At 37.0% G+C, this 16516-nt stretch overlaps 1 protein-coding gene across 2 annotated transcripts in view; it reads left to right on the top strand.

Moving 5' to 3' along the window:
• The window catches only part of TMEM161B (transmembrane protein 161B), a 75590-nt gene that overhangs the window by 53058 nt on the left and 6016 nt on the right, over nt 1-16516 (top strand). For both annotated transcript variants that reach the window (XM_010831900.1, XM_010831901.1), the window contains exons 6-9: nt 11134-11285; nt 11706-11766; nt 12269-12409; nt 15109-15222. In XM_010831900.1, the coding sequence (XP_010830202.1) occupies nt 11134-11285; nt 11706-11766; nt 12269-12409; nt 15109-15222 (468 nt within the window). The remainder of the gene's footprint in view (nt 1-11133; nt 11286-11705; nt 11767-12268; nt 12410-15108; nt 15223-16516) is intronic.

Below are 16516 nucleotides of genomic sequence, written 5' to 3'. Positions count from 1 at the left end.
ATTGCTGCTTTTGAGCTGTGGTGTTGGAGAAGACTCTTGAGAGTCGCTTGGACTGCAAGGAGATCCAGCCAGTCCATTCTGAAGGAGATCAGCCCTGGGATTTCTTTGGAAGGAATGATGCTAAAGCTGAAACTCCAGTACTTTGGCCACCTCATGCGAAGAGTTGACTGATTAGAAAAGACTCTGATGCTGGGAGGGATTGGAGGCAGGAAAAGAAGGGGACGATAGAGGATGAGATGGCTGGATAGCATCACCGACTCGATGGACGTGAGTTTGAGTGAACTCTGGGAGTTGGTGATGGACAGGGAGGCCTGGCATGCTGTGATTCATGGGGTTGCAACGAGTCGGACACGACTGAGCGACTGAACTGAACTGAGCTGAATGGGACCGGATGCCATGATCTTAGTTTTCTGAATGTTGAGCTCTAAGCCAACTTTTTCACTCTCCTCTTTCACTTTCATCAGGAGGCTTTTTAGTTTCTCTTCACTTTCTGCCATCAGGGTGGTGTCATCTGCATATCTGAGGTTATTGATATTTCTCCCAGCAATCTTGATTCCAGCTTGTGCTTCTTACAGCCCAGCATTTCTCATGATGCACTCTGCATAGAAGTTAAATAATCAGGGTGACGATATACAGCCTTGACGTTCTCCTTTTCCTATTTGGAACCAGTCTGTTGTTCCATGTCCAGTTCTAACTGTTGCTTCCTGACCTGCATATAGGTTTCTCAAGAGGCAGGTCTGGTATTCCCATCTCTTTCAGAATTTTCCACAGTTTATTGTGATCTGCACAGTCAAAGGCTTTGGCATAGTCAATAAAGCAGAAATAGATGTTTTTCTTCATGACAAATAGATGTGGAAACAGTGGCTGACTTTATTTTTCTGGGCTCCAAAATCACTGCAGATGGTGACTGCAGCCATGAAATTAAAAGATACTTACACCTTGGAAGGAAAGTTATGACCAACCTAGACAGCATATTCAAAAGCAGAGCCATTACTTTGTCAACAAAGGTCTGTCTAGTCAAGGCTGTGGTTTTTCCAGTGGTCATGTATGGATGTGAGAGTTGGACTGTGAAGAAAGCTGAGCGCCAAAGAATTGCTGCTTTTGAACTGTGGTGTTGGAGAAGACTCTTGAGAGTCCGTTGGACTGCAAGGAGATCCAACCAGTCCATCCTAAGGGAAATCAGTCCTGAATATTCATTGGAAGGACTGATGTTGAAGCTGAAACTCCAGTACTTTGGCCACCTGATGCGAAGAGCTGACTCATTTGAAAAGACCCTGATGCTGGGATAGATTGAGGGCAGGAGGAGAAGGGGATGACAGAGAATGAGATGGTTGGATGGCATCACAGACTCAATGGACGTGGGTTTGGGTGAACTCCAGGAGTTGGTGATGGACAGGCCTGGCGTGCTGCGATTCATGGGGTCGCAAAGAGCTGGACATGACTGAGCGACTGAACTGAACTGAACATTCTGTTTATTTCAGAAATGAAGATCTTATAAAGCAAAATAAGCTAGCATTTAAAGGAGGTGTTCTATTCAGGTAGAACTGAGGGGTTAATTAAGAGGCTTTTTAGTTCCTCTTCCAGAGAAGGCAATGGCACCCCACTCCAATACTCTTGCCTGGAAAATCCCATGGGCGCAGGAGCCTGTTAGGCTGCAGTCCATGGGGTCACAACGAGTCGGACACCACTGAGCAACTTCACTTTCACTTTTCACTTTCATGCATTGGAGAAGAAAATGGCAACCCACTCCAGTGTTCTTGCCTGGAGAATCCCAGGGACGGAGGAGCCTGGTGGGCTGCTGTCTATGGGGTCGCACAGAGTCGGACACGACTGAAGTGACTTAGCAGCAGCAGCAGCAGCTTAGTTCCTCTTCACTTTCTGCCGTTAGAGTGGTATCATCTGCATAGCTGATATTATTGATATTTCTCGGCAATCTTGATTCCGGGTTGTGCTTCTTCCAGCCTGGGATTTTGCATGATGTACTCTGCATATAAGTTGAATAAGCAAAATGGCCATACACAGCCTTGGCATACTACTGTCCCAATTTTGAACCAGTCTCCTGTTCTATGTCCAGTTCTAAGTGTTGCTTTTTGACAGGTTTCTTAGGAAACAGGTAATTTGGACTGATATTCCCATCTCTAAGAACTTTCTGCAATTTATTGTGATCACACAGTCAAAGGCTTTACACTTAAGAGATTGTAAATATACTGTTCTGATTTAAGTGGAGGCTTGTGAACTATTGGATGAAAGCTTGAACCTTTGGCCCTAGCCAGAGCGTGGTATTTTACATCAGAATATTTGTTTGAGTGTTTACATTATGGGTTATGGAAAGGTTTTGTTCCAGTATGGCGTTCAATAAGTAATTGGTTTGAAGATTTTTCTAGTATGAATTCTGGATGTAGGCATTATAACATTTTAGGTCTTTGTGGTATAGTGTTATATTAACATATTAATGATATATGATTATACTTCCCACCTGAATTTGATTGCATCTAATTTTGTTTTTTCTTCCTTTAGTGTTGATATACCTTGTAAGTTATTTAATGATTCTGTGGTATCAAAATTTGGCAGTAGGTGTAATCTTTGAGAAATTTCCTTTTGGTCATTTGATACCATTTCTGGCTGAAGATGTTATTTTGCTTTTTAGTGTAAGTGAAGGAGTTTGAAATTGTCTTCTTTATAGACTCTTGTATCCATTTTCAGTAAAAATGAAGCAGTGTTTTTCCAACCTAGACTTGGGGTCCCCCAGGCAATGAGAGAAATCATAGCTAAGTCTCAGAAGCATTTCTTTTGTGGTGTTTGGAGTTTTTATGTTGTGTTTTTAAATATTGCTCCTTTTTCCTTATTATCTCCTAATATGTAAGCCCTTCTTCAGATTGCCAGTAAAGAGATGGACCCATAGTGTTTGGTACTAATAAAATGAACCACTAGCTTTGTTTGTGTTATTTTTAAGTTGTGGCAAAGAGATAGATAAGGAGCATGGGATTCAGAATATCCTGGAGAGAAAAGTTTGAGCACCTGTTTTCTAGGATGTCTTTACCACTTTTTTTACAATTAGTTATTTGACTGTGTCAGGTCTTAGTTGCAGCACACAGGATCTTAGTTTCTTGACGCAGGATCCTTCATGCAGTGTGGGCTCCAGAATGTTTAGGCTCAGTAGTTGCGGCAGGCAGGCTCTGCTCTTGGCATGTGGGATCTTGCTTCCCCAACCAGGCATTGCAAGGTGGATCCTTAACCCCTGGACCACCAGGGAAGTCCCGTGTCACCACTTTTAAACAGTGTTTCATGTTTCATAAAACTCCATCTTGCATGTTAAAAGTTAGATGAAGTTAAAGACTTGTGAAATTGTTCTTATCTTGCTGTCTTAGAAAACTTGGTACTTTACTTCGTTATAAGAAAAGGTACAGTTTGCATGAGGAATAGAGCCAGTAGTCCTCTGTTCAAAAATCAGATATTTTCCCTTTGTTATTTGCATTCATATTTTTTACACTTAACCTGGCTTCAGCTCTTACTGAAGTGATTTATATCACTTCTTAATCATAAGTAAAATTAAGTTGTGCTTTAAAATTACATAATTTTAAAAATAATTGTGTATGGACTCTTATAATGCTGTTCTCTCCTCTAAGGAGTTCAGAATATTAACCAGGGAAGTCTTAACTTTGTAGTTTTTCTTTATTAATTGAATTACCAAAAAAAATCAATCATAATGTAAATTTAAACTGCAGTGTTTATTACTTTAGTTAATTAGAAAATTTGGAGTAGGAAACTATTCCAAGAGCTTAGATTATGCAAGAGGGCTTAGAGTTATGCCTTGTAACCTTTTTTTCTGTCTGCACTGGCAGCTAACTCCTCTCAGAAGCACCTTTCATTACATACAATATATCTTCACCCAGGTTAATGGGATGGGTTTGCACTGAGGGTGAGGCAGGCCCTGCCTTTATTTCCTCTAGCTGGAACTGGCGTTTACTGTCATTTTCTTCCTGGATACCTAATCTTCCTAATTTTTTTTTCCCCTCTAGAGTCTTTCCAGTTTAAGCAACTGTAGACTATCAATGTCTTTCATTTAAGAGCATAACTGCAAGAACTCTGAAATGAATGATATTCTAATTGAAAAGGAGAAAAAATAGTAATAGGATGTGTATGCAATGATTAAGTTATAGAGAAGTTTTAAAAGTTCACTTAATCTTTAAATGACATGGAAACTAAATGTGCTTTGTTAAATACCCATTAATCATTTTAATTGAAATTAACATCCTATCAATTTGACAACCTTGCTTAGGCTTAATGTAACAAAATCATGCCAACTTCTACAGTGATGCAGTATACTCTTAGTGCTTATAAATGATTTAGTAGCTGTTAGCCAAAATAGGAAGTGGATTGACAACTATGTTTAGGGAAAACTTAGAGAATAATGTTAGATGATTTAAGAAAGCATTTTGAAGGAATAGCACATGGAAGTACCACAGAATTCTACATTACAAAGTAAGAACTAGAGTGTAAATATCACTCTTTAAATTCTTACTGTAATTTGCAAAGATTGTTAGTTTTGCAGATATATAAGACTTGTAAATTTATTTCCCTTATTAGAAAATAATTTGGCTTCCCTTTTCTCCTAATGTTCAGTATCATAGAAAAACTGACATCTGTTATTATGAGGTTTAAGCTCTTCAGGACAGTTTGAGATATCTGTTTATTGGTTTATAACCAAGAGTCCTGCAGAGTTAAATTGAGCAAGACTGTGTCAGGGTGCTGAGTATTTGGTTAGGGAACTAATGTAAACCAGTGGCATTTGCTTGTTTATTAGTTTTAATTTTTACTTTAAAGAAGTAATTGGCTCAAATACTTGACCATTATACATATATATAACCTGAGTTATGGTGAACATAAGACATTTAGAATGAAAGTAATGTGCCTGGTAAATGTCTTCAGAAGGTGTATGCTGGAGCTCTACAGTATATGTATTTCTGATTATATATGTCCTAAAACATGTATTTGTTATTACAAAGTTGAGATCTTTTTAATCAAAAAGTGCAGAGGTTGTCATCTAGCTTTTCATGCTTGGTTTTCTCTTGTCTGGAAAGGAAATCAGGTATTTCATAGAATGTAGCACTATAACTAATATCTTTATAATAGCCTGTAAGGAAATATATTAAAAAGTTGAAATAAGGACTTCTTGGTTGCCCAGTGGCATAGACTCTGCACTTCCACTGCAGAGGGCGCAAGTTCAGTCTCTGGTCCAGAAAGTTCCACATGCCATGTGGTATGGCCAAAAACGAGTTCAGGTAAATTGCTAAGACAGCAGTTTTTAGATGGTACCTCCAACTTGCATGTAGATTGTATTCTGAAATGCTTGGAAATAAAATAATCTTTTAAGCAAAATAATGCTAAAAGGCATTTCCTCCCAGATTAGCCCATGAAAGTTCATTTGATCTGTAACTAGCACATACGGACACATTGTTTTTCAAAGAAAATAATGCTTTTGCTAATAAGTAGTTAGGAAAATAAATATGAGCAAGTGTTTATCTTGAATCATGGTATTTGAGAAAAAGTAACAGAGGTTCATGTGAAAGGAAGATTAGCTAGAGTGGAATTAACCGAGGTGTGAACAGTGAAAGTTGAGAGAGGGGATAATACTGCCGGAAAAGTGACTAGGGTGGTTATTAGTGATACTTCCCATCACACACTTCTGAAGGGCTGATTGCCCCAGGAATAGAAAAATGAGCTATTCTTGTACTTCATTTTTTTTTTTTTTTGACATTTAAAAGGGGGAGCTGTCTTCTAAATAAGCTTTAAGAATACAAAGCCCAAGCCTTTTAATTTAGAATATCCTTTAAATTTATAACCCCGAGTGGTAAATAATTTATATTTTTGTTATTACCACGGATGAAAACAGATCTTAGAGTAAAACGTCTTCTTTCTTGTTTTTCACTTTGAGTATATTATCCCAGAGAGTTATTGCTCTTGATTGTTGTTATTGTTCAATCTCTAAGTCGTGTCTGACTCTTTGCGACCCATGGAATATATAGCACACGAGACTCTTCTGTCCTTCACTTTCTCCCAGTGTTTGCTCAAACTCATGTCCATTGAGTCAGCGATGCCATCCAGCCGTCTCATCTTCTTTCACCCCCTTCTCTTGTCCTCAATTTTTCCCAGCACAGGGTCTTTTCCAGTGAGTCGGCTCTTCGCATCAGGTGGCCAGAGTAGTGGAGCTTCAGCTTCAGCACCAGTCCTTCCAGTGAATATTCAGGGTGGATTTCCTTTGGGATTGACAGGTTTTGATCTTTTTGCAGTGCTAGGAACTCTCGAGTCTTCTATAGTACCACAATTCGCAAGCATCAATTCTTTCACATTCAGCCAACTCTCACATCTGCATATGACTATTAGAAGAACCATAAGTTTCACTGTACTGACCTTTGTAGGCAAAGTGATATCTCTGCTTCGTGACTGCAGTCACAATCTGCAGTAATTTTGGAGCCCAAGAAAATAAAATCTGTCACTGTTTTCACTTTTTCTCCATCTGCCATTAAGTGTTCGGACTGGCTTGCTAGCATGCGTAATGAGCACAATTGTGTGGTAGTTTGAAGATTCTTTGACATTGCCCTTCTTTGGGACTGGGATGAAAACTGACCTTTCCCAGTCCTGTGGCCACTGCTTGGTTTTCCAAATATGCTGACATTCTGAGCGCAGCATGTTAACATTATCATCTTTTAGGATTTTGAATAGCTCAGTTGGAATTCTGTCACCTCCGCTAGCTTTTTTCGTAGTAAGGCTTCCTAAGGCCCACTTTGACTTCACACTCCAGAATGTCCTAGATGAGTGGCCACATGGTGGTTATCCAGGTTATTAAGACCTTTTTAGTACAGTTCTTTGTATTATTGCCACCTCTTCTTGATCTCTTCTGCTTCCATTAGCTCCTTACCTTTTCTGTCCTTTATCATGTCCATCCTTGGATGAAATAAGTGTTCCCTGTGCTGTGTGCTTAGTTGCTCAGTCGTGTCTGACTCTGTGACCTTGTGGACTGTAGCCCGCCAGGTGCCTCTATCCATGGGATTCTCCAAACAAGAATATTGGAGTGGGTTACCATCCCCTCCTCCAGGGGATCTTCCCACCCCAGGGATTGAACCCAGGTCTCCTGCATTGCAGGTGGATTCTTTACTGTGTAAGCCATCAGGGAAGCCCTCTAAGAGCTGTAATAATGGTAGTTATTATAGAGGGGCTAATACATATTCTTATGTTCACCATAACTCAGGTTATATATATGTATAATGGTCAAGTGTTTGAACCCTGGATATCTCCAATTTAAAGGTCTATTAAAGGTCTATTTAAAGGTCTATTAAAGCATAGAATTAATACTGTTTCAGCTTACCTGGATTACCATGTAAAACATTATGGCAAAATTTGTTATTGTTTAGGTACCTACTTTATTTTGGGGGGCTCCAAAATCACTGCAGATGGTGACTGCAGCCATGAAATTAAAAGATACTTACTTCTTGGAAGAAAAGTTATAGCCAACCTAGACGGACTATTAAAAAGCAGAGACATTACTTTGCCAACAGAGGTGTGTCTAGTCGAGGCTATGGTTTTTCCAGTGGTCATGTATGGATGTGAGAGTTGGACTGTGAAGAAAGCTGAGCACCAAAGAATTGATGCTTTTGAACTATGGTGTTGGAGAAGACTCTTGAGAGTCCCTTGGACTGCAAGGAGATCCAACCAGTCCATTCTGAAGGAGATCAGCCCTGGGATTTCTTTGGAAGGAATGATGCTAAAGCTGAAACTCCAGTACTTTGGCCACCTCATGCGAAGACTCATTTGAGTCATTTGACTCATTTGAAAAGACCCTGATGCTGGGAAAGATTGAAGGCGGGAGGAGAAAGGGATGACAGAGGATGAGATGGTTGTATGGCATCACTGACTCAATGGACATGAGTTTGAGTGAACTCTGGGAGTTGGTGATGGACAGGGAGGCCTGGCGTGCTGCAGTCCATGGGTTCACAAAGAGTCAGACACGACTGAGCAACTGAACTGAACTGAAGTACCTACTCTGTGCCAGTCACTTTTTGGTGCTCCATCTGAGCAGTGAACAAGAGACAAGAATTATTGATAGGAAGTTTACATTCTAGCAGAGATTTATTTCAACTTGCATTTGGAAGATCAAAAAAATCACCTGTCTTTATTACCTTCAAGTTGGCTTACTTAGGGTAGATGCCTATAGCTAGAGCAGCTGGGACTCTATTTACATTTATATCCAGTATCGTAGGTAGGATCCTAATAGAGAATGCATAGTAACTATATTAGCATATTTTGAATAGAATCAAAGGACAGCTTCCTTTTAAAGTGGAAGGACAAGGGTCCTTATCCTTGCTTATCTGTTCCTGAATAAGAATTCTTCTGACTATGAGAATGTTTGAACAAACCATTTACTGCTGCCAAGGCAGCTCTATTTTAAAATGATTTCATGTGTTATTGCTAAACTATCTTGTATCCTAGGTGCTTTAAGCATTTCCGTAGACACAGTATACAAAATTGTTAGCTTAATGTTCTCTGGATCCAGACAACTTAGATTTAAATCCCAGCTGCCTCTAATCTAGGTTTATGATCTTGGTCAAGTGTGTGCATGCGTGCACAGTCCCTGAGATCACAAAGAGTCGGACCTGACTGATGTGACTTTGCATGCATGCATGCACGCACTTGCCCAAGATCACGCAGCTAATCCCTTATCAGTCACATCATTTGCAAATATTTTCCCCCAATCTGTGTGTTGTCTTTTTGTTTTGTTTATTGTTTCCTTTGCTGTGCAAAAGCTTTTCAGTTTTAAGTAGGTCCTATTTATTTTTGCTTTTATTTTCATTATTCTGGAAGATGGATTTAAAAAGATTTTGCTGTGATTTATGTCTGAGAGTGTTCTGCCTATGTTTTCCTCTAGTAGTTTTATAGTGCCCAACTAACGTTTAGGTCTTTAATCCATTTTGAGCTTATTTTTGTGTATGCAGTTAAGGAATGTTTTTATTTCATTCTTTTACATGTTGCTGTCCAGTTTTCCCAGCACCATTTGTTGAAGAGACTGTCTTTCCATATTTGTATAGTCTTGCCTCCTTTGTCATAGATTAGTTGGTGGTTTTGGTGCATGGGCTTATTTCTGGGTGTTCTGTCTGTTCCACTGACCCCGTATTTCTATTTTTGTGCCAGTACCATACTGTTTTGATGATTGTAGCTTTGTGGTATAGTCTGAAGTCAGGGAGTCTGATTGCTCCAGCTCTGTTTTCCTTTTCAAGATTGCTTTGACTATTCAGGGTCTTCTTTGTCTCCATACAGATTTTGAGATTTTTTTGTTGTAGTTCTCAAGAAGATGTGGTGTGTGTACACACACACACACACACACACACACACAATGGAATATTACTCAGCCCTTAAAAAGAATGAAATAAGACCATTTGCAGCAACATGCATGGACCTAGAGAGTGTCATACTGAGTGATGTAAGATGGAGAAGGAGAAATATCATATGACATCCTTTATATGTGGAATCTAAAAAGAAATCATATAAATGAACTTACTTACAAAACAGAAAGAGACTCATGGACTTAGAAAACAAACTCATGGTTGCTGGGGGGAGGACATAGTTAAGGACTTTGGAAAGGTAACACACACACTGCTCTATTTAAAATGGATAACCAGCAAAAACCTCTTGTGTAGCTCATGGAACTCTGCTCAGTGTTACATGCCAGCCTGGATGGAAGGGTGAATGGATACATGTATGTGTGTGGCTGAATCCTTTCACTGTTCACCCTAAACTATCACAACATTGTTTATTTGTGATAATGCTATAATTAATTGGGGTTAACTGCTATACCCCAATACAAAATGTTTTTGGTGTTAAAAAATAAAAATGAATGCTAGCGTGGATTCCCACGCCCTCTTCCAGGGAATCTTCCCAACCCAGGGATCAAACCCTTGTCTCTTATGTCTCCTGTGTTGGCGGGCGGGTTCCTTACCACTGGCACCACCTGAGAAGTCTGAACCTGCCTATGCCACAGTTTTTTTTAAATCTGGAAAAGTAGTGATAATAGTTGGCTAATGTAGGGATGAAATGAAATAATTGCTGATGCTTAGCACTTGGCAAGTACTAAATGACAGCTAGTATTATTTTCCATGCTTGACATATAATTTACGTAAAAGTTGCTTTTCTAGATTTTTTGGCAAACAGCTTATTTTGTTGGGTGGGTTTATGCTTTCCAGGAGAACAATTTGATATAACAGAAATCTGGATTCTAGCTATGGATCATCCACTGATCTTGATTTGATTAATTCTTAAGAGGGGGTCAGCTGGATGGCATCACTGACTCGATGGACGTGAGTCTGAGTGAACTCGTGGAGTTGGTGATGGACAGGGAGGCCTGGCGTGCTGCGATTCATGGGGTCGCAAAGAGTCGGACACGACTGAGCGACTGATCTGATCTGATCTGATCAGATAAAATAATGTATTTAGTATTTTCATATAAAATTTAAATATTTAAAAATAGGTGAGCATGTTGAGTCTTTGGTTGATTTTGAGTACTCAACAGAAACCTGTTTTTTGTTTCATCGTAGTGTGAAATGGTGATCCCAGATTCTCAGTTTTTGTACCGAAGCTTACCAATGACTGTTACAAAAATTTTTGTAATTCTCAAAGTTTAAATTAGTGGATGATTTACAGATGATTCCTGTGATGTGTGTTCTAAATTCAAACTACTTGACAATCACGCCCAATAAAAATAAGTTCCCCAAGATGCTTTTCATGTCACCAAGACCCTATTTCATAAAATTATTGTAATAACCTCCTAATGAATTTGAGTTAGAGAAACTGGAAATACATTATTTTCTTAATTACAGTGTAGTATGTATATGTGCATGTTTTATTTTAAAATGTTACAAACTTCGCTTAGATTTGCTTTGTTTTTATGTCCTATTTTCTGAAAGACTATTCAGATTTTCATTAGTTTTTCACTTCCTTCCAAAAGACACCTTGTAGAGAAATATTGTAGAATCAAAATGAATGTTGTAGTCAAATTTTATTGGAGTTCAGGTCCTGTAAAGATGGTTGTGTTTAACTTCCACAAAGTTATTTGTTGTTTTTCCTGAACTCTTCCTTTTGCAGCAAAGTTCTATTTTCATTAACTACACACTATTTTAAAGTAGAAGATGGTGGTGAAAGATCAGTCTGTGTTACCTTTGGATTTTTTTTCTTTGTGAAAGCAATGGCTGTCTTGATTGTAACAGAAAACTATCTGGAATTCGGACTTGAAACAGGTAATAATTATATAAGTTCTTAAAATTAGGTTTATATTCTGAAATGTTCTAAATAATTAACCTTTATTATTCTTAAGATTTTTTTTTTAGCTAAATTTTTTCTCGCTTTTTCCAAAAATGCTCTCCCGTCCTCATTTTTTCCTTAAACTTAAATAAGTGTTTCTAATGTTAATGTTTACTCACATAGATAAAGATGCAGATTATAATGTAAATTATATGGAATGTATATATATATCAAAGGGATGTTTTCAAAGGCTATTTCTCCTAATAACTAAATTTTATTGCATTATGACATACTAATTAGCACATGAAAGAGCTAAGCTTGTCACTTCAGAATTTAAGATACTCTAGCATTTTATTTCCAAAGAAAGATTCTGTATTTTACTCCTGTGATAAGAGTAAATTTTCTTCCCCCTACAGGGTTTACAAATTTTTCAGACAGTGCGATGCAGTTTCTTGAAAAGCAAGGTTTAGAATCTCAGTAAGTTTTTTTTTAATTAAGTATTATTCAAGTTAAGTTTTTCCATTTTTAGTAAAATAGCACTTACTGTAAGTAGTTCTTTGTTTTTAATCAGTGAAAAGAGTTCTTTTTTAAGTAGGACTGTCTCTTTTAGCAATATCCTTACTCATATTTTTTACATTTGTATAAACTTAGTATCTTTTATAGAATTTGGATTTGAATTTGCTCTTATTTAACTTAATTCCTCTTCCATCAGACAGTAAACGAAATTCATGAGTCACATGTTATTTTTTTGTTGAATATGTAGGTAAGATTGTTAAAACTGTTGCTTAAGAGATGTCTGATTAAGTTCATAATTCACTAAAATCCCTTATAGTGGTAGAATAAGAACTGTCTTTCTGTGGGAGTTTACTTTGTATTATTTATATTATTGTGATTTATAAAATAATTAATTAGAAGAAAAGAAACTGCTAGAAGGTTCACTTCAAAAACTTACCAGCTTTTTAAAAAATTTTAATTTTAGGGGTCCTGTTTCAAAACTTACTTTCAAATTTTTCCTGGCTATTTTCTGTTCATTCATTGGGGCTTTTTTGACATTTCCTGGATTACGGCTGGCTCAAATGCATCTGGATGCCCTGAATTTGGCAACAGAAAAAATTACACAGTAAGCGGAAAATGTACATAAGCACATGCAGATAAATATATGTTTTCCATCTTAATGAAGGTATATTATTGTAATGAAATCATAAATTATTGTATTGAAAATTAATAACCATTTGATGTCACACTGCTTCCTCTTTCTACTATAAGCAAATTTCTTCCATTCTTTTCTAAACTTTAAGTCCTGTGTAAGAAAAAACACTAATTATTAAATTTCTTTTCTTCCTGTTAAAATGGAAATATCAATATTTATGTTCTTTTGAACTCAGAGTTCAATGTTTATGATATTGTAATCTCTACCATTGATGTGAGGATTTATGGGAATTTCTTTCAATTAGAATTTTCAAGTTAAAAGTACTTATTTAAATTTCATATAAATGATTTGATTTAACTTAATTTTGTATTTAAAGCATTTTATTTTAAAATGTTTTGAAATTAAATCTATGTACATAAGAAATGTTTGTTTTCCTTATATTACTGACCTATTTGTAAACTTATTTTACTTTGGGATTACTAATACTGTATAGTGTTAAATTACAGTTTACTATTTTAGTTTTCAAATAGAGAAATTGTATTTGAATCTCTATGTATAAGTCAGAGCCCACTTACTATATTCTTTGTGATTGTCAGAGATTCTTTTCTTGGTGTAGACACCTAGGCAGAGGAACAGATTTTTATCTTCATCATTTCATATCCAGATCCAAATTTCCAAGTCCTCTTTTTGTTTTGCAGTAGAAGCCCAAGTTGAGAATATTCCATTTTGATATATGTATTTATATGTATTATATGTATATATGTATATATATGTATTAATGACTATTAAGTTTCTCTTAATAGTCATATTTCCTAACATTTCTGCTCTTTAAAAACCTACATTTAATGATGCTGATTCTCTGTCTTTTCACGTTCTTCTCTCTCCTACCTCTGTCATTTTCCTTTATTTTAATTTTGAAAATGTTTTTGTGTTTTTCCTCTCCTCCCTTTTTTCCTGCATATGCTTTGTGTGTGTTTACTTACTCTCACCTCCTAGTACACACTCCTTCATTCCTCTCTTTTCCGCTCCTTTTACTCAGCATGCTCTTGGCTACATCCTGCTTTTCTCCCACCATCCGTCTCTCTAATGGCTTCTTTTAAAACAAAACCTGGTTCTCCCCCTCCTCTCTACACACACACACTTCAGTCCACTAACCCCAGTGTTATGATTTAAATAAGCTGAAAGGGTGGGTGGAGGGGAGCCCTTCACCAGCTACTGAAACCGCTGTGGGCTGCTCCTTGATACTAGAGTGTTCCCTAGCAACACTGCATACCTAATACTGCTGCTTTCTTCCCCCGCACCCGATGGTTTACCCAGGCTGTGGGATGAAAGAATCACTTTATAAAAACATTTAAAGCATTTAGTGGTAGTTTGGGATTGGAGACACTGAGGGTTGGGGGGGTGGGGGGCACATTTTCTTTTCCTTCTCAGAAAAATGTAGCTTCTTACGATTTTTCCCTTTGGGAATCTGGAGTTTTATTTTCCATGTATTACAAACGGCCCCCTCACACACACACACACACATTGTGTTGTAGCACTCTGCCCGGATCCAGGGTGTGGCAAGCTAGTTTTGTAGTGAGAGCAGCAGACTGGCGCAAAGAGCTGCATTCTCCTCACCCCCGTGGCCAGGCAATAGTACTTGCTTCAGGGCCAGAGCTTAGAACCAGAGTTCCACCTCTGCCCGGTCAGGTAGGTCTTCATGGTTTCCTGAGCCAGCCGTTTACTCACAGAAATCACTATCACTTACACTGCAGTGGTATTTTAAAGTGTGTGTGTGTGTGTATTTTAAACCCTCCAGTTTAGTCTCTTTTCCTCGCATGGTTTGTAATGAAAACAGTACATGGTAATAAAATAGTCTGAAGAACGTCTTTCTGAAACAAGGACAGTCTTTATCAGTCACCTGTCTCTGTAGGGTACAGATTTGGGGCAAGAGTTAACAATGACGTTACATCTCACACCTGAAACCTTTCGCTGTATTGGGTATATTGCCTTGTAGGAGTAATGTGAATTTCTCCTGGTTTGTATAGGATAGGGAAATTCATGTCAGATAACGTTCATAATTCTTCAAGAAGAAATAAAAATGTGAATCATTTATGATTTTAACAATTAATTAAAACATACATGATCATTACAAATGCAGTGGCTTCCACCTGCCATGTCCCGTCTGGTATTTTGGACCTCGTAATAGGTCTCTTATTTGTAAGTAATCAGAAGCCACTTTGTGTCTGCTGGACTGAAAAATATCAAAAGATGACTCCTGTCCTGAAAATCCATTGGATTCATTGATTGTTTAGAGAATTGTTCAAGTTCCGGTGTATTAAATCAGGGGTACAGTAGGAGATTGTTAAAGAACCCTAGAGTGGGAGTGAACAGATTTAGATTTTAGTGCTTAATCTCTTTCTCACCTGTAATATTACCATGTGCAAATCATTTAACTTTCCTCAATCTAAACATTCTCATCTGAAACATTAAAATAATGAGTTGTTTTTATAAGGGCTCAAGTTAGTGTTGAGTGATAATGATTAATATAAAATAATGGTGGCAACAATACCTTAATATAGAATACTGAAAATAAAGTTCCTACCTTCATTTTTTAAGTCCCAAGTTTCTGTAGTTGATTTGTGTATTTTGCTTCTGGGTTTTTATGTTTATTTCTTACATACTTTCAGAACATTACTTCATATCAACTTCCTGGCACCTCTGTTTATGGTTCTGCTCTGGGTAAAACCTATCACCAAAGACTACATTATGAACCCACCATTGGGTAAAGAAAGTGTCCCTTTGTAAGTATGGGTATTTGGGGGCTAATTTTTATTTTATTATGTAATCAAAACTTTTCTAAAATGTTTTTTACTGTGTTCATGTTTTTAATTATAATATTAAGTTTGCATTTTTAAAACAATATTATTGTACAGTTGTAAGTTTTTCTGCTTTTTCACTTGATATCCAGTTGATATCTGAGATTTTTCTTTTTTTTTGATAGCACTTGTTTTTAAGACACTTTGTACATTTCTGTTATTTTTTCTTAATGGTGAAAATTATAGAGGAAAAATTTTATAAATGAAAGTTCATCTATTCAGCCCCTTAAGAGTTATTAATATTTTCCTTATTCAGTTTTTTGTTTTATTTTTTGATAAAGTATCTTTTCAAGTAAATCAGAAGCATAACATTTTTACCCTTAAGAACTTCAGTATGCCTCTCTAAAAAATAAAGATATTTTCCTACATAACAGTGTTGTCATACCTATCAAAATTAAAAATAAAGCTTTAACATTATTATCTAATAGTAAGTCCTATTCCCCAATTAAACAACTGTACTTTAACAGAAGAAGAAGAAGGAAACAAACAGTTTGTTAAAAGGCATTAGTAACTGTACTTGATATGTTAGCTCATTAGCCTAATGGAACTATATTAGAGTAATAAAAAGATGTTACAGGCAGAGCTGGTTCAAACCCCAGTTCTGATCCTCACTAAAGCTGTCACTTGAGGGAGATTATTTAACTTCACTGAGCCTCTGTTTCCCTATCTGGGAAATGAAGATAATAGTATCTACCTCGCAAGGTTATCATTGGAATTAAATGAACACATGTAATGCAACTGGCTAGAAGTAAGTGCTTAATAAATGTTCCTTCCACTGCTTTGCCTTATCAAAATTAAAATAGAAAAACTTGACTAGTCATTGATTCCACAGTATGCATTTTACATTATGTATTTCTTATAGATCCTGGTACAGATTTGTGTTGGAATAAGTGTAGAATCAGTGATGACCATGATTTGTTTTTTTTTTAACACTTAACCTTATTGAACTAAGAAAGTATACTTTGAAGTCATTACATTTTTTCCCCACATAAGTAAGCTTTAATGGTAATTTCAACTTGACAGGTTTGCTCTGAGTATTTAAAAGTTAATCCTAAGGATTGTAGGGTTCTAGACTAAGATAGAGAATCTGCCTGCAGTGCAATGTGGGTGACCCAGGTTTGATCCCTGGGTCACGAAAATCCCTTGGGGAAAGGAATGGCAACCCACTCCAGTATTCTTGCTTGGTAAATGAAGGAAACAAAATTATAGTCTTATCTGT

The sequence above is a fragment of the Bison bison genome, unplaced genomic scaffold (genome assembly GCF_000754665.1).
Source record: "Bison bison bison isolate TAMUID 2011002044 unplaced genomic scaffold, Bison_UMD1.0 scf7180017864533, whole genome shotgun sequence".
Classification (NCBI taxonomy): domain Eukaryota; kingdom Metazoa; phylum Chordata; class Mammalia; order Artiodactyla; family Bovidae; genus Bison; species Bison bison.
This window is presented reverse-complemented; position numbering and strand designations above follow the sequence as displayed.